Source organism: Chlamydotis macqueenii, chromosome 2 (genome assembly GCF_036417535.1).
Source record: "Chlamydotis macqueenii isolate bChlMac1 chromosome 2, bChlMac1.mat, whole genome shotgun sequence".
Classification (NCBI taxonomy): domain Eukaryota; kingdom Metazoa; phylum Chordata; class Aves; order Otidiformes; family Otididae; genus Chlamydotis; species Chlamydotis macqueenii.
In genome coordinates, this window is record NC_141557.1 from 1,385,266 (window position 1) to 1,410,255 (window position 24,990).

The window sequence follows — 24,990 nt, forward strand, 5'->3', positions numbered from 1 at the left end:
GCATCCTCAGACAGGATGCTCATCCTAGGCAGCTCAGCAGTTCCCTGGTGTGATAACTGAGGACCATCTACAGGGGTAGATCCAGACAGCGTAGTGAGGGCACTTGAGGACATAGGTCATTATCCTTAGGCAGACATCTGAAGCAAACAGATTAATTACTCCCACTTGTTGTCTCATGGGGTGACTCTAGATGCCAGGCTGCTGGTGATGCAGCACTTGAAGATTGATGCTAAACCCTCTGTAAGAAAGCACCACGTGAAGCACCCCTGAGCCAGCCTAAATTTTCTGTGCCTCACCAGAAATCCTGCATATTGACGGAAACATCTGGGTAGTTTTGCCATCCAAAAAATAATGGTTATTTAATAGTGTAAATCTTTCGCTTGGCATTTATATTTCAACACCCGTGGCAAGCTGGTAAATAAAACCTCTAACGCTTCACATTAAACTGCACTCAGTTAATTGCATGCAAGATGTTTAACAGCTTTGTTGGTGCTCGTTAAATAATACTTGATTCCTGGGTACATGTTTGTTCAGTGTGAGCCTCCCTTGTACTGTTTTATACTCCCCTTAAACTTTTGACAGGTTCAAAGGAAAGACTCTCAGTTATACGCAGACAGATAAGGAAAAGCTTTGCATTCATGACTCCCAAGCGTTCCTCCTGGTGACAGACACGCATCTTCAAGCTTCCATGTCCACGGCTATGTGTCAGGAGAGAAATCACTGATGCTCGTGTCTGGGGCTGCATGTTACCATTTGACTGCTATGGGTGAGAATGGGAAAGCACTTCTGGTCAATCTTGCAGAAGGACAGGAAAACAGGGAAAAAGAGATCAGAACTGAGCCAGGTAGACCTGGTGTGGTCTACATGTAAAGACATGCAGTGAATAAACCTGTTTCCATGGTCCTAGAGCTGTTCTGGTGCCACTAAAACGTTTCCTATCCCTGTAAATGTTCAAAGCCAGGTTGGACGGGGCTCTGAGCAACCTGATCTGGTTGGAGATGTCCCTGCTCCTTTCAGGGAGGTTGGACTGGATGGGCTTTGAAGGTCCCTTCCAACCCAAACCATTCTATGATTCTATGATTCTAAAACACCAGCACTGAACAATATCAATGAATGAGGGGGAGAAACTTTTTAACAGGGCCTGTTGTGATAGGACAAGGGGTAATGTTTTTTAAATAGAAGGAGGTGGATTCAGACTGGATATAAGGAAGGAATTTTTTACAATGAGGGTGGCGAAACACTGGCCCAGGCTGCCCAGAGTGGTGGTGGATGCCCCATCCCTGGAAACATTCAAGGCCAGGTTGGACAGTTGGTGGTGGTTGTGATGCCAAAGGAAAGGATAAGTCAATGAAGTGCACACTGGGCAAGCCTTGGGCCAGCTGCTGGCTTTCCCAGGGATGGATCAGGACCACCCCCTCCTCCACCACAGGACTGCAGTTTGCAAAGGGTAACAACTTTTGGTGCAAAGTCCTCAGTCTTTGTAGATAAAACAGGCTATGCAAGATTCCAAGGCTGTGACTCAATCCCATCCTATCAGCATGACAGTGTTGGGCCTCAGTTCTCTTTTACAGCTTTCACAGCACTGAAAAAAAAAAAAAAAGTGAGGCCAAGAAACCAGATAGCAGCCCTCCCAAGAGAATCAAATCCTCCTGACAGCTAATCTCATATCAGTTGTTTGTTGTTGTCTCATCAAAGTCTCTCCAAGAAAGAGAGAGACAGATATAACCATTGTCTTTGCTCCAGAAGTCTCTTTTCTTATCTACCAGCACTTGGAGAAGGAACCCAGAGCAGATGAATTACGCTGGGTGCTGAGAGACAGCCCTGATAAGGATTTCAAAGCACACTATCAGGAAATTTGCCAGCCTAATGGCTTGCCTTGCTCTACCTGATTCCAATACCCAAAAAAGGAACGTTTCCTTTAACCAAGGATGAAATGACTGAGCTGAAGTATTTGGGGCAGAGGAGCAAAAGTGAGTTGACCTGCTCTGTATAGTACGTGAGAAATTTTGATTTTCCTCCCATTCTTTCCAGATTTTGCCCTGTAGAGGTTGTGCTTGCTTTAAAAATCACCTCTTGTGTGCCTTCTCCGCTTGTAGTAAAAACATCTGGCATTCCTGATATTTTAGTAGATAAACAAGAATTGTGTAATGATTGAACATGTCCATGAGACTCATATCTCCAGCGTCACCTGAATGATGCTCTACATGTGCTATAAAGTTATATTTTCTACTTTAAGTTGCTTTACTCCCAAAAGTTGTTTGTTTGTTTGTTTTTTTTTTTCCTCGTGATGTATCTTATCACAGAGCAGAAACAAAGGGAAAACATGGAGAATGACGGCTCCAACAGAGAGATGCTTTCATATGGCATATGAGAAAGCTAGCTATCAGTTGCTGGAGGAGAGACAGAAAAGCTTTCTGATAACAGGCGTGCAAACATTTCATCTTTTCTGGTCTCTGCTGGGTAGAGCTAGGAGGTACCCCACTTGGTTTGTAACCTAGCCAAAAACCTTATGATGAGTTAGAAGATCTCCCCAGAGACTTTTTGCCCATTTCAGTGGTGTGTGTTGATATATAAGACGCCTTTATGTGAGTTTTTTAAATACGTCTTTTTTTTTTTTTCTTTCCCCACTAAACAAGGAAACGTAAGTTGAGTCTTGGATTTGTCCGGTTTTCCTGCCATTTATTATGTGATGATGCCATCTTGTGGAAGTTTCTAAGAACAAGAGTTGGAAAACACACCTAGATCACATCTATATTTGCACATTCTGTCGCTCAGCGGGAGCGGGTTTGTGAGGTGGAAGGGCGCAGAACATCTGCCATCCACACTTGATTCGTTTCAGGAAGGTTATTCTGGAGTTGCTCTAGTTTGGTCCTGTGGCTTCCCTTAGCAATTATCACACGTATCTGGGACCATACCTTTCTGGAGCAACTACGGTCTCTTTCCATTTCAAGGGAAAGAAATTCAGTGCAAGTGCTCCACAATCACCCACCCTGAGGGAGCTAGGGGCATTAACTTTAAAAGCATCTCGGTTCCCCTCCTCATCCTCATTTACTCCTCACCTGAATTCACATGACAAAGCAGACACGCCTTTGAAGCCTTGATAACAGGATGAGATGGGAAGCCAATGGGATCAGGTGAGGGCCCTGAGAAGCCCTGGAAAGAATGTTCTTGTATCGCCTAGCCCAGAGTTTTAGTGCTGTTAGATGGTTATGTTAGCCTCTTGCTGTCACTGGGAAAGTGCTCCTGGAACTGGGAAAAGAAAGCCACGCTAAAGCTCTTCTCCAGCTCTTGTCCCATTAGAAAAGTAGAACATTGCCTATTTTTCCAGACTGATACCAAGGCAGCCTCCAAGCTCACTCACAAGAAAACCTTTATCTGCTCCTGAGAGTTGAAACTTGGCCGGGAAAGCTGGGGAACCAGCAGTGCTTTGGGGATCGGAAAGCAAAGGAGGAGGACGATGCTGCTGGAGCAAGATACGAGAAATTGGTGAGAACTGACTGCATCATTCCGTTATTCTAATGTCATTAAGTTTGAACTTATCCCATTTTGACCTGAATTGCAGACTTGGTTAATAGTTGCTGTCTTCACTAAATGCTTACTGTTTTCATAAAGCTGACTGAGGTGGCACAGTTGCTTTCAAATCCTCTCTGCTCAATGAAAAAGAAAATGGTTTTCAAAAAAAAGAGAGCAGTAGAGCCCCAAACTGACTCCTTTCTGTGTTGTGATGTTCTGAATCTATTTCTCACTCTGAGAGCCAGCAAGCCAAAACCCTGTGATCTCCTAGCAAATACTTTCCTATCCCTCCAGTAATATATTTGCAGCAGGCTGAGGTAATAGTCTGAATCTGTTGAACGACCTCTGTGTGTTAGTTGGAAATCAAATCATAAAGCAGATGTTACTTTATTGAATTGCTCAAAACCTATTTGTTTGCTTGTCTAAACATAGATCCTTATAAGTTTGGGGTTTTTTTCTTTTTTTTTTTTTTTTAGTTTATCATAATTCACTGCTTTCAGCACTTTAAATACCCAGGCTGTGACTTTCTTTGTATGCTGCTTTCTATAATAAATTTAATTTCCGGGTTGTCTCTATATCAGTAAATTTTCGTGAGTGTTTGCATCTTGCTACTGATATTTTTAGATAATCAAAAACCCCTTAGTTTCTTTTCTGCAAACAGCGCACCATCTAATGTGTTGGTTTGCCAGCACGGCAGAATTTCCACATGTCTAACCCTAAATAACCTGGTATTGCCAGGGCTAGTTTCTAATGAACAACAAAACAACCAGACCTACTGTGGCAAAAAATTCTTTACAATTCCATGGCCCTGAGTCAAGGAAAACAAATTAAATAAACCCTTTCACCAGTCTACTTGCATTCTGAAGCTCTTGCTGTTAATTTTGGTGCCTATTTCACATGGCGTATGGAGTCACCAGGGTTAAATACTTGGCTGTGTTTACTTTGCTCAGCAGAGTTTCTTGTGATCGTTTGCAAAGGGTGTTGTGGCGTATGATGAATTAGCATAAGCTCCATTGATCAAAGCAGGCAAGTTGTAGGAGTAGTTATCCCTCAGACTTTGGGTGGAGGGTGTGGTGCTTGGCCAGAAAGGCAATAGGTGGAAAAGAAAGCAGAGGAAAATGCTTGTGTTTGCTTTGAAAATGTGAATATCTGGTTTAAACAGAGCACGGGAACATCATAGGAAGGCTATCGGGGAAGGGCTGATGCAGGCTACCCACACCAGCCGAAGAGGAGGCTGCGTCAGCAACAAGTGTCTTAATTCCCCCAATATCAGCAGAGACAACACCCCGCAAGCTGCTGTGCTCTTTGATTAGATGACGGCTACACCTAGATGTAGGTTTACCAGCAAGTTAAGAAGTAACAGGGAGCACTAGAAATGAGTTTTCTGCAATACGATATTTTTAGAGCTGGCCCAGCAAACTCTAACGATGGCTGCTCATAGGTCAGGGTTGGCATCACCCATGGCTGTTCCCTGCCAGGAGTTGTACGTGGCCACTATATTTTGGAGAGTGCTCATCACTGAAAAGGAATGAGAGCAGAAGCAATGTAGAAAGCTAAGGCACTCAAGGCCTTCCCTGAGTCACTTTAAAATGCTTCATTGCTCTGCAATGTCACAAAAAAAAAAAAAATTTAACAAGCAATTAGCCCCACAAGCCAGAATGAGAAGAGAATGGTTAAAAATGCCCAGAAGATTTAGACATTTCTAAGTCCCTATGGCTGGATGATGTCCCTCCTGGAGTGGGTAAGGATTTGAGGTGATCGCTGATCTTTGAGTTGATGGGATTTACCTTCAGGGACTCGGGACAGGCTCTGTCCCTCTGCTTACTTGCCCCTAAGAGGAAAAAGAGGACATTCAAGGGAATTGTAAATGCGTCAGTGTAACATTATTAGCTGGAAGAAATGAATTAGTTATACATTTTGCAAAAATCTAGAGAGTAATAAGAAGGTGAGAAAGAGGTGGATTTATCAAGTTTGACTCATATCAAACAGTTTGGGGTTTTTTTTTTTTTATGAAGTTATTGTTGACTCAAGGAGAGACCAGAATGTCTTTTTTTTTTTTTTTGCTGGTGTTATAACAGTGTCCTAAGTGATATTCTCATGAGGAACCTCATGATAGTAGTTTGTAGTGCACAGTGAACTTGGCTTACGCTCTTCCCAGAGAGTGAGCTGCAAGGGGATGAAGCTGGATGAAGACACTTAGGTGGGGAATTGGCCATACCCAGGTAGATCCTCAAAGGGTTCTGGGAGAGTGTCTGATCCCATCCCACCTCAGTCACCAGTTCTGAGCCAGTGGCTTCCTTGTGCTTGGGTCCAAAAAATAAGGAGGTTTTTAAGTCCTGAAAGCCCTGACAAAACGAAGTGGGAGTCTTAGCACCTTGAACTGGAGTTAGGGACCTTAACTCCAGACCTGTCTGTGACTGGAGACCTCTTGAGGCTTCCTATCTCAGCATGTGGGACAGCACCACAAGAGGTCACATATGGTTTTTATGGTTGTGTGACAGGGCAGGACCACGGCTACAATACACATTTGGGCCTGAGTGTGGTACTGCAGCTGAACACAGTCCCAGCTGTAGCCCAGCCCTTATAGCACCTCTTCTTCTCTGGGATGCCATCAGCTAGGACCTGTTGATCGGTGTGTTACAAGATGAAGCCATGATGGCCCATCTGCGGTTCCTTCAAAGACCCCACCTGCCTCTCCCTGCTGCAAAAACCCCTCAGTGTGTATCCCTGCGATGCCAGGGCTACAAGAACCTCAGCCTGAGACCTCCATGGCCATCTGGTCTGTAGTCCTCCAGGAACAAGTCCTACTTGGGGTGGTGCTGTGGTTGGTGCAAGGCAGAGAATTATGACTTACTGACTGCCAGGACAAAGATGGCAAAGATACCAATCACCTGCCAGAGGCGCAGCCCCCAGATCACCACCGTCTCCGAAGTGACAGGGTCCGGTTTCTTTTTTGGGGGTTCTGTGGTGGCCTGGGAAAGAAGGTGGAAAAAAAAAAAAAAGAGAGAGAGAGAGAAATATGGTTTAAGATTTCCAGGAGTCCCTAAAACAGTCAGAAAGATGCCAACAGTACAAGAGATAGTAGACTCCAGTTTACTGGCCCCCCAACAATTTGGAAATCTTTGAGGAACAAAGACTCCAATAAAGAGTTGTATTTAAAGATTTTGCCATTTTTAAATTTATCTGAAGCATTGCCAGTTTTCATGATTACAAAGCAAACCTTTTTGCTCTTGTTTCTTAAAGTCACCAGTTTTTCCAAGGAGTCCATTTCCTGGGTCAGGAGGAAGTTTCTTATATTTTGCGTTCCTGTCTTTAAAAGATATTTTTAAGACTCAGCTGCAGCAAATTACATGGCTCTTTTTTTTTTTTTTTTTCCTATTTTTTTAAAAGACTTTTCCACAGGTTGCATTGCAGTGGTATCTGTTTTGCTGGTGCTAGATAAGAAGGGAAGGAGGAAAAGAGCTAAACATTGGGGCACAATGAGTGCCAGCTGCTCCCTAAAGGTGGGAAGCTGAGGAGGACAGCACAAATTGCAGGGCAGGGGTCTCGCCAGCAAGACCCATCCCACCACTCCCACATAAGGGTAGGCCCAGGGTGGCAGCCAGGGTGAGCAGAGAGCCCAGGTCACCAGATACGTCCATAGTGATGGGGCAGGTCCCAAAATGTTGTTTCATTTTGGTTTATGTTGAAGCTTGCAGGTTGCTTTCTGTGCTTTCATGCACACATAAGATGTATATTGTGATCTGGAAAACAATTGAAGCAGAGGACATAGTACCAAATGCCTCTGTTCTGTAAAAATATCTTTATTTTTACAATTAAATGGAATTTTCCCAGCTGTAAGTGTACTTTTTTTTTCTTTCAATTTATATTTATTTTGAGGAAGTCTGTTTTTTACTGGTGTTCTCCATGAAATTAATTGGTAATGAATTAAAATGGAACATTATAAAAGAACCAAGAGACTTTTTCATTCTTCACTCATAAACAGTACCATTTTTAAGCAGTCTTCCTTCTATATTTTGAGTCACTAATGGCAAGTTTGACTAAAGAAATCTGCTCTTAAAGTGTTTTGTAGATGTTGCATTAACCCTGATCGTGATTCATGAAAGCACGTCTCAAGTTAACATTAGGTTAATAACATTTAGCTATTCAGGCTAACAAGGAGGTCTTTGAATTAAATTCTGTGGCTTGTACTGTATCAAAGGTCAGAAAATATGTGATGGTGTCCTATTTAGTGTGTATCTTCAAAAAGAAAGGGGATTTGGCTAAAGAGGGGAGCGTGTATGACGCAGCAAGAACAGCACTCTGATTTCCAGCTCCTGAAAAGGCTCTAGAAGTGAAGTGCAAGAGCAGAATGAGAAAACAGGTGAAAAAATGGAATAATAATCATGCAAGCCTTATTTTGTGAAGATGGTGATGTGAGCTTTCCTTATGCAGTTTAGTGGTGATTTGGGTTGTACTTCAGATGACGTGAATTGCAACCTCAGCTCCACTGACTATTTGAGTAGATCTTCAACATCTATGGGAAAGCCTGGGTCAAACAGCCTTACAGATCCCTGCCTTTGGCAGAAGAAACTTCTCTGGAGTGGCCATTTAGATGGAAACGGGACAAGGACCTGATGGCCACCATAGCAGCGAGGTGTTGGACAAACAAGGTACCAAAGTCTTTTTGCAGGGGTAGTCCTTAACTCTTGTGTGCCTCAGTTCCCCATTCTGAAATGGAACTGAACATGTTTCACAGGTCTGTTAAGAGGACAAACATCACTAGTGAAACAGGTTGTCTAGACCAACTCCTGCAGTGCCAGCGCAGTGACGATGTTGTCGGGTCACACATGCCAACAAGCAGCATTTATTCTCTTGTCCTATGGCTTAGAAAATTAGAGGTTAACAGCCCCTCACTGCTAATGAACTTCACGTTATGATGTGTTGCGGTGCAGCAAATCATAGGGTTACAACCTGCTGGTGACCTTTTGGAAGAGTTGTTAGCAAAACACCTTAATTGATTTACATCTGAATGCAGGGCCTGATCTGAATTGGTTACGGCCTTTTGATAGAAGATGAAAACACAGAATTTCTAAAAAAATAATTAAAAAAAAAAAAGTCCTAAACAGGCAGATCTATTCCCTGCAGTGCCCTTCCCTTCTCAGCCCACGAAAGTGTTAAAACACAGCTGTAATGGATATCACAGAGTGCACTACAGCTGCAGCTGCTCTCCAATTACACGCCTATTTGTGCAATACAAACCATATTTTAGTCCGTTCCTAATGAAAGATGCTTCCCTGCCGTGTCTGGAGTGCTTTGTCTCCCAGGGGCATCCTGTTCGAAATCCATCTGTGGTGGATAGGATTGCTGCCTGAGCTTTTCTCTTCCAAACTGCCTTCGTGACAGCCACCCTTCTTCCGTAGCGTGGGGACTGCCCATGGGGCATCTAGTGCTCAAAAACCAGAATTGCTACGGTGAACTGGGAGAGAAAGAAAGTGTAGCTGGAGTGGTGCAGTCTTGTAGAGGCATCTGGGACGATCCAAGAGGTAGGAATCTGTGATACCTGACACTGAAAAAATCTCAATTTGCAACTGCAGGATTTCTTTCTACTCTTTACCAAGCATCCAGCAATAAAGAGAAGAAATGGAAGAAGCTACAAGAGACAGCAACTGTAGGGAGGGATCAGGGCACTGGTTTAGGTTCAGAAAATTTCGTCTAATTAGATGTGCTGACCCCAGATATGGACAATTCTAGAGGAAGTTTTGGGTGAAGAACAGCACAATCTTAAACACAACTGAACTTGCATTGGAGGGAAGAAACAACAAGGTTAAAGATCTCTGCCACTTTTCTTGCTTTCACAAAAGCTCTTGATGTGAACCAGTACATAAAGTAGCAAAATATTTTGCAAATTCAAGACAAAAGTGCAAAGGGAAAAAGCATGAAGCAAGACTGCTGCAGAGTGATGACCAATCATGTAGATCTCGCGGTTTGATCACTGTAACTTTTCTTCATATTCTTAGAATGAGTGTTGGATGCTAGAGCTGAAGAATGTGGTGAAATTACTGCAGCGTAAGGGTTAAGCTACCACAGTTTAGCAAATTATCACACAGCAACTGCCTGGTGCATGCACTGGGACCCGGTAGCAGATGTCTAAGTTTGCATTACTGCACATGCCAACCAGACAAGGCATCCAAACTCTTAAGTGTGTCCAAAGATGCAACACTGGCCCACACCTGGTCCTCTTAACTTTTGGAGATGATAAGTACAGTGGAGGGGAAAAACACCTTAATGAAAGTAATTCTTAGTAGCTTCACAAAATTGGAACTGCTGATTGGTGCTTGGCAATGAGTGTCAAGATTTGGAGCTGTTGATTTGTGCATGGGAATAAACGTCAAGGTAACAGAATGATTGGGCTGGGGACAAAAGGAAAAGATGTAAGGAGGTGAAATGCAGCAGAGATGGAACCAAGACAAGGTGATTCTTATCCAGCCCTGGCGGGGTCTGGGATGGGGCACACAGATGACAACACAAGAACCTAGTTCCATCAAGGGTGAACTTGTGCCCTTGGCCACCAGTGTGGTCCAGAAGTGGAAGATGGACAGATGGAAGAAGAGGTTAGATTTGATATAAAGACTAAGAGCATTGCTTTATCTACGCAAAGCAGCTGCATTGAACAAAAGACTCCAGAAGACTGGAGGCAGTAAAGACAACTTCTGCAAAAGATATCAGGCTTCAGACGAGTCATCTTTGATGAAGGAAGCTGTTAGGAACACAGAAAATGCAGACAAGAAGCAGTACTAGCAACAGTCTGGTAATAATTCAACAGGGAAAGACTTTTGAAGGCAAGGTGATGAGAATATATCAAACAAAATGATGCGAACACACCTGAGGTTAGCATCACTGCACTGTTGCTACCACTTAGTTGTCTGGGCGGTGCCCATGGGAATATGAAAGGGTTGGGGCTCCAAGAGGAAACAGAATTGAACACAAACCAATAACAAGGAGGCTCTGGGCTGAAAGAGCGTATAATCATGTTATAAAAGAAACTTATAGCTTAGTTTAGCAGCCTAAACTTAAATGTAGAGGAGACAATGAAGTAGGTCTTGGTAAAAAATTTCATGTAACATTTGTGGAAGACCTGCACTCTCTGGAGCAGCAGCTGGAAAACAGGTGGAGTGGAGCACAGTGCCTAAAATAAGATTAGGCTGCTATGTTTAGGAAAGTGAAACCAACTCTTAGCCAACACCAGTAAGGAATATTGAGATCAAAGGTGGACTGTTGATTGGGTTGTCTCTGGCACGATAGTGGAACAGCTCCTTAGGTTCTGGCTGCATTGATTACATCTCCCATGGAAGCTGAGGCACCGGGATCACTTGTTGATGCTAATACGTAGACACATATTTTTGTGTCTTAATCTTTGGGCTAAATCTCAGTCTAAGAAAATGCATTTACCCTTACTTAGGTGCATAAAAATGTGTGGTACAAGTAATTAAGCCTCAGCTAGTTGTTCCAGGGTTATTTATGTCTGAGAGAAAGTGGGACTTACACAGGGCTATTCATCCTGTTGAGGAAACTTACCTAGATCTGATAAATAAATGATTATTTCTCTTCAATCATTATCAGTGGAGCCTACACTGACTAGCTCAGATTTGGGTGTCCGGTTTCTAGAGGCCCAGTTCAGAGCAGGTAAATCCTGCCCTTGACACCCACATTTTTTTTTGCTTGATATCTGGAAGCAGGAGCAGGGAAGATAGAGAAGGGGATTTTGGGGGTGTCCTAAGGATCAAGTGGCTCTCTGGAGCAGCTGGAACCGGGGCTGGTGGCCAGTTACTGCCCCAAGCTTTGGGTTTCCAATCCCTCCATTTGGGAGGGATTTAAAGTAAGAGCCAAGGCTGGACTATGTTCATTGTACCCTGGTGTCTCTTCTGCTTTACCACCCACCATGGGAGGTTCCCCTAGCTCTGGAGGCATAACATCTTCCAGTGAAGACTGGACTATGCCAAAGACTTGGCCACCAAGTCCTGGTGGATGGATCTCTGTGTTGTGTGCAGGCATAACCTTTGCAGCTTCTCCAAGTGCCCAGCAAGGGCTGGAAGGAGGAAAAACTACTCCATAAGGAGCTGGATCTGAACTGACATTGGACACTCAGGGCTGCAAAACATCAACTAAACCCCAAAACATTAAATAATTTCCAGGCAAGTTGCATTTTCAGGTCAGAACAGTCTGACACTGGTTCTTCGAACTACAGGAAAAAAAAAAAAAAAAAAAAAAGACTGCTTTGTTTCTGATTCATTTCAAGCAGGCAGAAGCTGTCAGTGCTGATGGTGGGGGAAGCAGAGGTATAATTCCCAATGGAAAAGGAGATAGCTGCTGGAAACAGGAGATTTATTTGCTTCACCAAGCAGCAGAGAAGAAAAATTACAGAAGGCACCGCTTTTCAAGGCTTTTTGGTTTTTGTTTTGTTTTGGTTTTGGTTTTTTTTTGTTGTTGTTTTAATGTCCCTTCTAATTAGGCTTGACTGGTGGGGCCACTTTGTCTGCAGCATGGCTGGGCTTTGAAAAACTAACAATGTTTACTCCTAATTGCATTTGATTGCACATATCTAAAGGCCACAGATGGTTCTGGAGGACTGAGCTTTAAATAAATGCACGGGTGCACTGTCTTCCTTTCCCTCCTTCCCAGTAAGGAGAAGGAGATGGACAACCTGACCATGGACCTCCATCCAGCGAGGCCATCAAAATCCCCTCCAGTGGTGGGGAATCCCTGGCAGAGTCCAGATGCAACACTGAAAACACAGTCATTGGTCTGTAGCTTCACAGGTCAAGGGCCAATATAATAGGAGTATGTATTTAGGGAAAAAAAAGACTGATCATAATGACTGAATTTAAGTGCGATAGCCGATAAATCTAGTAATTAATGTTAAATTATTATGTAGATATAGCTGTTGACCTGGTTGTGAGACTTGCTTGTGCCAGGGCTGCTCCTGGGCTGGCCAGAGAGACTCCTCTTGTGGTCTCAGACCTCCAGACTCAGTTCCCCAATGGGAACCTCATTTTTTTCATACCTGGACCAGTTCACACTCCTGCGAACAACAGTTTCAGACTGAACCCTGATGCCTCTTTTCATCGGAGAATGGCAGTAGTCACAGCTTCTTTACCATGGCTGTAGCATTTGGAATAGTTCTTTTTTAGCAGAGACAACAGATCTAGTTATAGATGCAATCTCTCTGCAAATAACGAAAATGCTCTGAGAGGATGTGGATTTGGGTCTGGTAGGGTCCAGTCTCCATCCCTCTCTTTTGAGCCTGTCTCCTCAGACAGACCATGACGAGGAATTTTCCAGAAAACTGGTTTTATAATTTTCTATAGTATTTTGAAGCCAGCTAACCCAAAATACCAATATCTTCCTTAAAGATGCCATTCTTAAAGCTACCGCTTATCTCTCAGATCACCACGTGTGTTGCTCGTGTATGTCCTCCTGAACTATTATTTTCTTGCTTGTCAGCTATTGAGTTAAATCCATGCATCCACATGGGAAATCAACCTCAGGAGTCCACTACAACTACTCAGTAATTTTACCTACCTTCATTTGAACTACAGTCCCACATGAGTATTTTTAGATCATTGCATCCAGCAGCTCATCCATCGCGCTCACTTGGAGCCTACAAATGAGGGTCACTGTCCCTTGAGCGAACAATATACAGCTAAATATAATATAAACTGAACTCCACTCATCACCCTGTGTATCCAATATACAATTTGTCTATACGGCAATTTGGAAGTGGAAGGTCTTGGAAAACATCTGAAAGCCTTTAATTAACTCCTCCTCCTTTTTTTTTTTTTAAATGGTATTCGATTTATCTTGCAGTGATCTTCTTACCCTGCTCCATCAGGACCTGCCTTCGTTCCACTGAAGCTATTCATAACTAGTAAAAAAGATTTGTTTGGTTTGTTTTAATTTTTTCTTCCCTACTCTGAAGTCTGTGTGCAGCTTTTCCAAGGAGCCCAAGCTAGAACTGATGGGACACCAGAAGCATCTTTATTTTAATTCCTATCTTGGTAGAAAGAAGGGGCACTTTTTTCTCGTCTGACAAAGCTTCTGAAGAGTTTCTTTTATGTGGCTTCCTAGGACAGAGTTTAATCTACTGAATAGGAAGCTCCAAACTCCAATCCAGAGACCAAGAGGTTAATAAAGGTCTGACAGATACAAAATTGACCCAATAAAGGCATCATTGACCAAACCTCACACTACATCCCAAACGCCTGCTATACCTTCCCCTCCCAGGGTCCAACTTAACACCTGGTCCAAGTCTTTTAAGAGCTGACCTGATGCACATTGTGCTGATCAGGTCACCCTGATGGTTTTCTATATGAGGAATGCCGAGAGCACCCATGAGGCTGATGGACCTAAACTCTGCCAAAACAAGGTGGACCTCTCCTGTAAAGCCACGGGGATTGCAAAGGTCCAGTTTTCAAACTGCTTTTTTGTTTTTTTACATTTGTTTTTATCTAGCCTGATTCCCTCCTTTAGGTCCCCCTTCTGTCCCTTTCATGGACAGAAAACTGTGTAGCAAAGAAGAAAAACCAGGTAAATCAAATAAGGGCTGAGAAAAGGCTTGGAATAGAAATTAGAAGATAATTATATCAACAAGGAATTCAATAATGAACCATAGGGGGATGACTGGGAAAATATGGTCTGTTCCAGCTGGTTTATCAGTCATTAGCATCAATAAAGTGGCTCAACAGAGCCTCAAACCTCAAACAGAGGTTTCCCTGTGCTTTCCCAAAGCAAAGTCCTCACGGTTTCCTTCTCATGCTGCAGAGTAGACTGCTCCTTAAGCTGATTACAACACAGTCATAAAACATTATGATGCCAATTTTCAGCCCTGGTGCAAAAGAGGGCTGAATCTAAGAAGTGATGGGATTTATATTGGCCTTTGTAAGAGGACATTTCTGTTTCAGAGGCACTGGAAATGTTGATGTTCCTCCATCTGTAACTTGTTCTAATCCTGTTTCCAGAGCGTCCCCTGGGCATGTTGAAGGTCTGATGGGCAAAAGGAGCAGTAGTAATATGAATTGCGCTAACCTCTCATCTCTCCTTCCTTGTATAAGCTGCCTGCTTCTTGAAAGGCATACCTCATCCTAGCTGGGGCTCTTGCAGAAGTGATGTGGAAGGTGGAAAGCTGAGGAATGGGCCAGAGCTATATGCATTTCATGTAATGGGTGTTATTCTATGGGAGATGAATGTGTTATCTGAGTGGTCCTGTGCAAGTAGAAAAAAAAAAAAAAAAAGCCAAAGCTGTGCTCTTTTGTTTAGTTTTCTTGGTGCTAGGGCACTGGTGTGTTGCTGGAAAAGAGCTTTTTCCCAGTCTTGTAGCTGTTTATCGAACACCTGCTAATGTCTGAGAATGTGAACGAATTTTAAAGGTGTGGAGTGCCTAGGTAGAGCTACGTGGGTGTGTATCTTCACAAACCCACACAGACTGCAGTCAAACTTGGGCAAGGGGCTCCTCAGGAAGAGTCCGCAGCTCCGGGTCAAGGGCAGGAGGTCCCTCTGCAATGCTCCTTAGAAGAGGGCTCCTGCTTCACCGAACAGGCCAGTGTCCAGGAAAGCCCATGGAGCTCATTCCAAATTTTACCCAGTGCCAGCATAGCCTGCTGATCCTCGGGCAGTTATCTTTCAACCCGGGAGACTGAGAATTCTTCCAAAAAGCCTACGAAAGAGGAGAGCTTTTTGTCAATGCAATTAGAGCCAATATTCAGAGGCTTTTATTGCCTTTCCGCTCCCGAGTGGAAAGTGCACATGAATCTGCACATTTGAAAACATTTGAACACCATTAAACAAGAGCATCAGAGCATCTTCTTGTTTCTTCTCCTTACTGTCTGGGTTTTTTAGCTGATGTGGTTTTGGTGGGGTTTTCTTTTTTGTTATTTCGGCGGGGGGGGGGGTGTTTCTTTTTTTTTTTTTCTTGCTCACTGAAATGCTTTGATGTCCAGTCCCTTTAACCTCCTCTTTATTTGCTTAGGTGGGCTGGCTTAGCGTAAATTGAATTATTCAGGATAACTACATTGTATAATTATTTGAGGTAAAAGTCCTTGCAGAGCTTTGGGGCAGCCTGTAATCCATCTGCTTCTAGAAATACAGAAGCTGACTGTTCATCTAATCTCATTTTTGGATAACTGGTAGTTAACCTGCCACGCAGCTTGTGTTTCCAGATGAGATTTGCTCCCTCTGACATGCTATAAGAAGTGGACAAGTTTCAAGAAAGCTTAGTATCAGCAAACCAGACCACAAAATTACACCTATTTTATAACAATTTTTGCAATTTTGCCGTTTATCTTTGTTTTGCTTTGGCATGAGGACAATTCCTGTGAAGCGTGCATCTGTGAAACATAGTGAAAGGGAACGTCTTCCTGGTGGGGTGGATGCTGCGTCTGCACGTCGCCCGGGGATCAGCAAAGCATGCTTTGTGAAATGTGCACTGTCAGAGAAAGTTCTGCCTGGCTTGTCACCTTGAGAGCTCCTGAAGGCTGAACAGCTTGGAAAAATGCGAAAAATGTCCACAGCAGAGTGTGGGTGAGTTTGTAAAGGAGTTTTAGGTTCCTGTTGGCCTTGCTGGGGATGCTGTGTCGTGGTCAGACAGGATGGGTTGGTGGATCAATTTGAAAATCCTGAATTAAGTAACTTTAAAATGAGACAACCAGAGGGTCGGGGCAGAAGATGAACCGTGGGGTGGAGATATGAACTCAGCACAGTTGTAATTTCTCTGTCACACTGGTGATGAACTGCTAAAATCCACAGACCAAAGGCTGTGGAGATCACACCTAGCTTGATGTGAGGCCAGACAAGGGGCAGGGCAGTCAGGGATGCGAAGTTTTAAAATGTTGAAAAAAAATGTTTTCTCATGCTAGCTCATCAGAGCCCTTAAAGCAGCTAAGCGTGCACAGATGCATTTTCGAGCAGCTAAACCCAGAAATCTGAGCAAAACATGGTACACACTGAGGCTCTGACCCTGGACCAATGCAGCGCCTGCCTCTAACGCGGCTCAGGCTTTAGGAAAAGTGATGGAGAGCTTGAAAATGGGTGGGCTGCAAAATTTTTGGCAGCTATAATTCTGGAAGGCTGTCCTTCCAGCTAAAATAGGAGTCTCACTTCTGAAACTGCTGGCAATCAGTTATAACCGCTTCCAGGGCGTATTCCTGGGTTGTGAAGCTGGTCTTCCCTCCTGGTTCATCCCAGCCTTGATGTAGGGAGCCGGGGCCGTGGGAGTGTGTAGTCATCCTCAGAGGAAAGCTCCGAAACGGAGCTGTGGGAGAGGAGCATCACCTCAAAAGTTAATGTTTTGTGCTGAACTAAAGGAAATAAGGGAACAAAAAATGCAACTTCAACGTTTAACTTGGGCAGGTACATCCAGGGATGGGATCACCTGGGTCACGCTTGGTCCTTCTCCTCTCTCCCTGAGCCTCTGATGTGAGGCACTTGTTGGACACACCGTACTGGGTTAGGAAACTCTGTGCTGTGACTTTGGCCCCTTGCTCTGTCTCAAGCTGTCTTTGGGGCTTAAAGCAGCCTTTAAGTGCTGCCTGTCCTCAGCAGCAGCTATTGGCATTTTAAAAGCACTTTCTTTCCAGTGCTGGGCCTGTAGAAAGCAACAAGCATCTCCCAAAGAAACCTTTAACTCCTTAGAGCCACCTTAAATTCCCTGCTTTCTGCCCTACCTGTCCCCCCTGGACAACAGGCATGGAAAAAAACCCATGATTTCTGGACACCTCCAAACCCCGAGTTGCTCCTTACCTCGATGAGCTGTGCCACGGCCGCTCGCGAGCAGAAGATGAGGGAGGACGACCTCACCCAGGAGAGAGGATGCTGCGCGGCTGGATCCCACGCCATCTTCTCTCCCCGGCGTATCTCCGACTTCTGCGCCGTAGCCCAAAGCAGGGGAGGTTACGAATAAACCCAGCCAGCTCTCGGCAGCGCTCAGCGTTTACTAGAAGCAGTCGCGTGCTGTCCTGGCTCTTCTTTACTGCCTTCCTTTCTAACCCAGAAGCCACAGAGCTAGATGCCGGGGAGTCATTAATTAATTAGAGTGGTGTCGCTTACAGCGTGCTCTGCTGCTCCTTGAGCTGGGCTTCGTGATGGGGGGATGCAGGGAGCAAAGTAGCGCTCGGAGCTCTGGCCGCTCCCTCAGAGGAAGGCGATTTTCACTCTGGCTTTGCTTTTTTTTTTTTTTTTTTTTTTACTCCTGTCTGACTGATTCCAGCCCTCTTGCTTTTGTTTTTCTCCTGGTCTGTTGAGGGAATCCTCTTCCTCTAATGAAAAATGGCTGTAAGCCAAGCTGATGCATCATCAGCATCACAGCTACCCTATGCTAACAGGGTCCAGTGTTACCAGAGACGACTACTTGACATCTTGGGACTTTAAAAGCATCTTTCATCCCTGAAGGATCTCGTGGAGGTGTTGTTGCAGGGCCACCATCTTCAGCTCAGCTCTGCTCGAGGGGGCTCAACAAAATTATCTGTAATTGGATGGGTAGGAACAACACAGCTGGAGGGATTTGAGGGACACTCAGCTGGCCTGTCCTTCCACCAAGGAGCAAACAAAACCTCTGGCCACAGAGCAAAAAAGAGAGTCAGGAGGAGAGTGACCGGATGAACAGGTTTACTACATTCTCCAGTACTCATAATTTCTTGTAGTACTCTTCACTGGGAGAAGCCTGGGATTTTAGGCAAGAAAACAAGCAATGAGATCTGGAAGGATCTTGTCACTTCTGCTACTGTAAACACAATTTCAGGAAAAATAGCTCCATAGCAAATTAATACTTTACAAGCTCAAATAGGCAGGACAGCTTAAAGGCCAGCTTTCCTGTGAGATGATGAGAAACCATGTGCTCAGAAAATCGATGTGAGAACTGGGCAGGATGTTGTGTTGTGAGGTCTCATCAGCAGGCGACAGACGGTGGCAGCATGGAGGCAGGGAATTATCCATACGCCTCAGAAATCCTGCAGGTTGGTCCTCGTCCTCCTGATGAAAATCCAATCTAGGGGTCTAAGACGCTAAGTGGTGGTTCAACGAGCTGGTTTTAATGTTCTTCAGCTTGATTTTTAAAGGAAATGGGGCTTTGGACGTGACACTTTGCTCACCCTTCTCCTCCTCTCTTCACCTTACCTTCCCTCCTCTGGACTTCTAAAACTTTGCTGCTGTTTTAATTCAGCTAAAATTGGCCAAGGGATAAAGGTCTGAGAGATACTTTTTTTTTTTTTAAAGTGCATTTATTTTTAAAATGTATGCTATTGGGTAAAAATTTACATCAGCCGCAGTCCCCATGGAGGGAAGAAAGACAGCATGTGGACAATTTTTGCTGGATACCAGCAAATGCAACCACAGGGCATAAATCCACGGCAAACCGGGCTGCCAGTCCTGCTTCTCAAGAGGTGTGGGGTTCTGGTGTTCTGTTTTGTTTTGTGCTGAGCTAGTTACACTGCGATCTTCCTGCAGACGATGGCGAGCTATCTCCAGCCTGTGCGCTCATGAACGAAGCCTGCCGTGGCACCGAAGCACCGCTGGGAAGCATTTGTGCCAAGAGCTATGCAAAAATAGCACAAAAAAAAACTCGATCTTTTTTTTTTTTTCCCCAACCTCCAGTCTTCTTATTCTATATATGGGTCACTGAAGCGGTGTGCCTCCTTTAGTTTTCACGGCAAAAGGAAAGTGCGGATTTCTGCAGACTCCAGACCTTTCAGCACTTTGTAACTTCATTTTAGCTTCTTTCCTTGGGACAATTTGAAAACACCTGAAGCAGGTCAGAGCAGAATCTCCTGCTGGGATTTTAAATTACAATAATTCATGCTGGCCTTCCATTCCTTTGAGCTGTCAGAGTTTATTTTTTCATTTTTTTTCTTTGATGATAAGGAGGACAAACTTCATATGCAAGCATCTATTTCTAATTTGATGACCTGACCCCTCGAGATGGATATTTTGTAGAGAGAGGAAAAAAAAAAATTGTTGCAAAACTGCTGAATTTAGCAACAGTGAGGAAGTGGGATTTGCAGAGAGAGAGGATAATAGTTGTCTTCTCCCATACAGAGCCCTACCAGCAATGACCCCTCACTGAATGAGGTTACTCATAGCCCGCATTGCACGTGCTGTCATGTACCCACAGATTAGTGGATGACCATCCCTTAATGAAACCACAGGTGCTGTTAAACTTGTCAGCTTCCCACTTACAGCTTGTGCCTCTTGCATCCTCTTGGGAAATAAATGAAACGTGGCTCTTGCTAAACATTTCGCCTCGCCAGTCACCGCGGTGCTGGCGTTGTTGCTACGCAAAAGCACGATGATGCCGTTTGGGAGAATGTCACGAGCTTGGTCGGCGCGGCAGGGAGTGCCCAGGGGTCAAACCGCTGGAAGGAGATGTGGCTCTTGCCTGCTTCATCTTCTCCCCGACCCTGGGGCTTCCTTGCTATCTGCCTGCATTTGGTATGATGGGCAAATGGACAAAGAGCTGTGAAGGACTTGAGGTCTGGTCTCCATGGAAACGCACCAAGCACGTAAAAAGACAGCAGGGAAGTAAGTCTCCTTGCTTTATTGATATTGATATCTGCCAATTTCAATAGCTGGGATTTCTAATGCAAACGTCTTTTGTGAGAAGGCTCCTGAAGAGAGAAGTTGTGTGTTCTGCATGTGCTCGTGTTGCAAAACTGTTTGTAGGCACTGCTGACAGAAATCTGAGACTGGCCCAGTGGGTAACTTCCATGCACGTCACGGCTCTGTTATGCTGCTCATTCTGCTGGGTGCACGTTGATTCCTTTCCTCCGTGTGCTTCGAAGCAGCCTGACACTGCGGTGATGGGCACTGTGCAGGGTTACAGTGTTTGGAGAGAAATTACCCTTTGCCATGCAGAATGTGAGTTCTTAAGTGAGTGGAAATAAGAGATTTGGGGGAAGATGGAGGGTTTCCTTTCCTGCTCAAGTTGTGGGATGATCTCTATCCAACCACTCCCAGAGCCCCCATGCCCTCCAGCAATCATCTCCAGGCTTTCTCTGCTCTCCTCACTCTTTCCCCAGAGCAGCGAGGTCCCAAGCCCATGTGCCTCCTTGTTGTCCCAGATGTTTGAAGATTCCCAAGGAGACCAGGCTCCCGGTTCCCCATCGCTCTTCAGCCCAGCTGTGAGCAAAGAGGAGGCAGTGCCAGGGCAGGGGAGGTCTGGGAGCCAGGAGAGAGGAGAAGCCAGGAGAAGGGAGGAATGGGTCTTCTTTAAACCCCTTTCTCTACAATTTATTCCCCAGAGCATGGCAAAATGTTTTTTGCTTCATCTTTACAGGTCCCCTTTAGATATTTCAAGATTGCCCTCAGTCCCTGCAGACTGTGGCTAGGAAACCTCCCTTGCAGGAGAAGTGTGGAGGCTGCATTGGTTTTCAGCTGGCCCCATCATACCTTGCCCACCCTGAGCACCGCAGAAGCACCGCAGAGCTGAAGGCCAACTCAGGAACACTCCTACATGCCTGCCTATGGGGAGTGGCAGCTGCTATCACCCATTCACGGCTGCCGTTTCCCTTTAAATTCTCTAAAAGCCATTCAAGCGTCGTGTTGCTTGCTGAAATTTAATGTGGAGACCGGCCAAGTGTGATGGCAGCCTGCCAGGGGTTTCCATGTCTACCAAGAATGTTCTGCAGTGCACCTTGGGAGAGGAACATTACTTCCTCGATTTTTTTTTTTCCCTGCCTTAAAGTGAGTAAATAAAGCAGCTGAAAAGTTTGAGCAGGCGGTTTTCATCACCAGCTCCTCTTTCCATTCACATGGCTACGTATCCTGGCTGAACGCTCGACCCATGGTAAGAAAGACTCTTTGCTCAGGTTCCGATCAGCTGCCGGGAGATGCTACTGAACTGCTCTTGGAGTGGTCTCATGGGAGATTGGGTTTGGGTTTGTGCTATGATGAAGATTAGAGGGTTACAGCTTTGGGACACAGAGTGATGTTCGGTGTGTGAAAGTGTCTCAAAAGTTTATTACTTGGGTATTTCGTAGGGTTAGGAAAGGATGCATCCATGCTTAAGACACTGGCTCGGGGAGGCTGTGAATTCAGTGAAATCCTGCTATCCACGCCTCTGTAAAACAGGAATGTTGTTCATTTCCTAGCTGCATTGAGGCAAATATTCAGAAAATATCTCCCAGTGCTGATAGGGCGTGTGCTGCAGGAGCGGGATGTAATGGTGCGATTCATCATAACGCTGTGCGACAAGGTGCCTATGTTTCTCCGACATCATGTCTCCGGGCGGTTGGACTTGTTATGTAGCCGACATGCCTCGCGGTTGCAGATGGCTTCCAATTTGTTCAGACTGGGCCTTGCTGTCCCCATCTAGCTGCTGAAGGGAGAGGTTGGATATGGCCAAGGTGGTGATGTGGGAAGGTCGCTCAAAGGCAAGGAGAGGGCCACCAATCTAATGTGGCCACAGAATGAAGGTCACCTCCTCCTGGTTTGTTCTGTTTCCAGGGAGAGTGTTGCAGTGACTCGTCACTGCTCTTACAGCAAATATGGGTTGCTGATGGGATGGTCTGTGTTGCTCTCTCAACGGTGGTTTTGGGAATTGGGAAGGATAAGAGTAGGGAGAAGACTGGGCCAAGACTTGCTTTGCTCTTCAGAGTTGCTAATGAGCTGACTGGCCCTCACCATCTTCTCCCATGCTGCCTGTGTTTGAGGAGAGCCTTCCCTACCACACTCAAATCAAAGGGTAGCTTTCTCTGGAGGTACCCTTAAAACCAGTCTGGGTGATATAGGGGCAAGGGGGCTGGTCTTGGCTACAAAAATAGTCTCATGCATTAAGAAAGAAAATCTAGTTGATTTCTGCTCTCCATCCTCCTTTAGCGAGCCTCTTGCTTATCTGTAGCTCTGCACCCTTGCTCCTGTTTCATGTTTCCACGTGCCAAATGCCTCTGGCTATCGGATTGCTCTGATCCACCGACTGGATGCATCTGACACAGCTTGCCAAGGAGTGGGAAGAAGGCCCCCACTGCAGTTGGGGTTGTGCCACCCTGCTCGAAGCTTTTGGAAGAGCCGTAGTAAAAGTCTTTGTCCTCCTCTGCCGTTCCCCAGCGGGACTGCTCTGCAGCCCAAAAGACTCGTGCAATTATACAAAATTAACAACAAAGTTAACAAAAATGTACTTGCTTATCTCACTGCTACCATTTTTCCGCTCCAACTCAGACAAATTTTCATGTCATTTTCAGAGCCAGAAGGGTTGCAATCATTTTGCTACAACGAAAGAGCAACAGAATGGGTTTTTTTAATTATTATTATTACAGTTTTTGGGAAACTTATCCATCCAACTAACCACTGAAAGGCTCATGGTTTCAGATAACTTTGCACAGAGGAAGAAGCTGTTCTGAGCTGAAAGATGACGGCTTGGTGCTGACATAGGAAAGTAAGTTTCTTTTTGTCTGTTTTCCTGCTTTCTGGCTTCCTGCATGTGTAGCAGCTCCTATGGAATTGGGACTGGCTGCTAGAGGGAATTTTTTTTTCTTTAGCAAGACCTTTGGTTAGACAAGCTAATACAGAGCAATAAATAGTTTGGAATAGTGAGTCGTGCTTCATTCCTGTAACTAAGTAGGCATCATGGGTTTATTTTAAAAAGGCTTTCTTGTTTCTGTGTTTGTTGTTACAGTAAAATAATCCTCAAGTAGAGTCCTAATGGATTTCTTGGAACGGCCAGCTGTCAGTGTCAAAGGTAGCTGCTCAAGGACCGATATTTCTATCTGTTTTGTTCTGTGAAGTAAGAATTAGAATAGCTTTATTGGGCAGTAAGCACATTAGTCACGTAAAGCCATGTGCTATGATGTCCCAAGTGAGATTGTGTCTTTGGATATGATGTGGGGCTGGGTGTGATTGCAGAAGTGCTCGGTATCTTCCCAAAATGCCTGTAAACCATCTGGGCTTTCCAATATTCTGAGAGCGATGTAGCACCCTGACCTTCAGATGACAGCCATGGCCAGATGGATGGGCAACCCAACTGGCTCTTCTGCCCTCAGGGTACAGGCAAGTACCACAGGTCACATGGATGAGGGTACAGCTTGAAATGGTGACCATCCTCACTATGACCATCTAGTTCTCTCGCCTTGGCAGCCTAATCTTCTGTGCTGTGTGGGACAGGGGGAGGATGGGACCAGTTGGTGCAGCTCATGATGCACAGTTTCAGCACCACCTCGTTGCAGCTGGAGTTTGTCCAATGGGCTAAGGAACTGGTACAGCTTGACTAACAGGCACAAGGAGACATGTTACTCTTGGGTACTTCTTGGTCCTTGGATCAGGACCAATGTTTTGTCCCTGATGCTAATGACCAGCATGCTCCTGTTTGATTTTGCCCCTTTCCAGCTCTTCCTTACTCTAAAGAGAACCAGGTGCTACCTGGTGAAGGCCATCAGCCAACAGCTACTGTCTGTCCAGGGTCTTGTGAAGGCCGTTTGGATGATCTTGCACTTCTACCAATTAAAGAAATTGTAGCAAGTCCCTGCTGGTGGCGGACCTTTGGCAATGCTGATGTTGAGAACTGGGTCTGCCATAGACCAACAATGAGTGCACATCTAATTAGAGACAGTACCAGGACCAACTGTTGACTTAACAGAGGAGCGCAGAGGTGGGGTAGACTTGCCAAAGGTCATGTAAACAGCTAGGAAAATGGTATTTAGGTCATCTGGCTGCTCAACTAAGCCTGAAATGTCTAGACTGTGCACACTTCCAAGGATTAACTCTTGACTCTTCAAGCTGAGAGCCTGTGTGGGACAAATACGGTGACCCTGAGTTTGCACCTGAGCTCTCTGTCTAGCAGACATTGAGATTGAAGGTTGTAGGAGGAGGCAGTCTCTTAACTTTGCACAGGGCTTTTCTACAGAAGGAAGTAAGGAAAGATGTTGAGTACATATCGATGTATTTTCCATGCCTTCTCTCCTCATACTTGTTCTGTGTGTGTCCTGCTCCTGGCCGGTCTTGTGTTGCAGTCTGTCCTTGGTCTTGTCTGATGTTACCTCTGTCCCTCATGGACAGGAATACAGATGCAGGCACATGACTCTGCAGTGTGTGTCACCAGAATTCTTCTGTGCATCCAGACATGAGTCTGGAGAATTTCTAAGTGTTTGATTTTGTCGTAGTTCAGCCCCGATCGGGACCAGACTACGCAGTCTCTCTCTCACTTCCTCCACCCTCCGAGAAAATAGGGAGAGATAATATAAGGAAAACAGCTCGAGGTTTGAGATAAGGACAGGAAGAAAATCCTTAAAGTTACCGTCACGGGCAAAACAGACTCAACTTGGGGAAAACTATTTATTTATTACTACAAACAGCAGGAGAATGAGACAGAGAATAAGATAACCTCCCCCCCGACCCCTCCCTCTTTCCAAGCTTAATATTATCTCTACTACCTTCCCCCCCCCGAGCGGCACAGGGGGGAAGAGGGATGGGGGTTGCAGTCAGTTCATCACACGTTGTTTCACGCTGCTGCTTCATGGTCGG

The 24,990-nt window shown here is 45.0% G+C and overlaps 2 protein-coding genes across 4 annotated transcripts in view; one reads left to right on the forward strand and one right to left on the reverse strand.

Annotated features, from left to right (window-relative positions):
- The window catches only part of TMIE (transmembrane inner ear), a 30,111-nt gene extending 12,729 nt beyond the window's left edge, over window positions 1–17,382 (reverse strand). Inside the window, exons 1-2 of the mRNA XM_086741685.1 lie at window positions 17,287–17,382; window positions 6,368–6,485 (exon numbers count right to left, since the gene is read on the reverse strand). Coding sequence (XP_086597811.1) covers window positions 6,368–6,485; window positions 17,287–17,382 — 214 coding nt within the window. The remainder of the gene's footprint in view (window positions 1–6,367; window positions 6,486–17,286) is intronic.
- Window positions 17,383–21,249: 3,867 nt separating this feature from the next.
- Window positions 21,250–24,990, forward strand: part of ALS2CL (ALS2 C-terminal like) — a 48,926-nt gene continuing 45,185 nt past the window's right edge. Inside the window, exon 1 of one of the 3 annotated variants that reach the window (XM_086741678.1) lies at window positions 21,250–21,322. In XM_086741678.1, coding sequence (XP_086597804.1) covers window positions 21,320–21,322 — 3 coding nt within the window. In that variant the 5' untranslated portion in view covers window positions 21,250–21,319. Of the gene's footprint in view, window positions 21,323–22,628; window positions 22,649–24,990 lie in introns of those variants that run through there. The other 2 variants (XM_086741676.1, XM_086741680.1) reach the window with 2 other exon arrangements.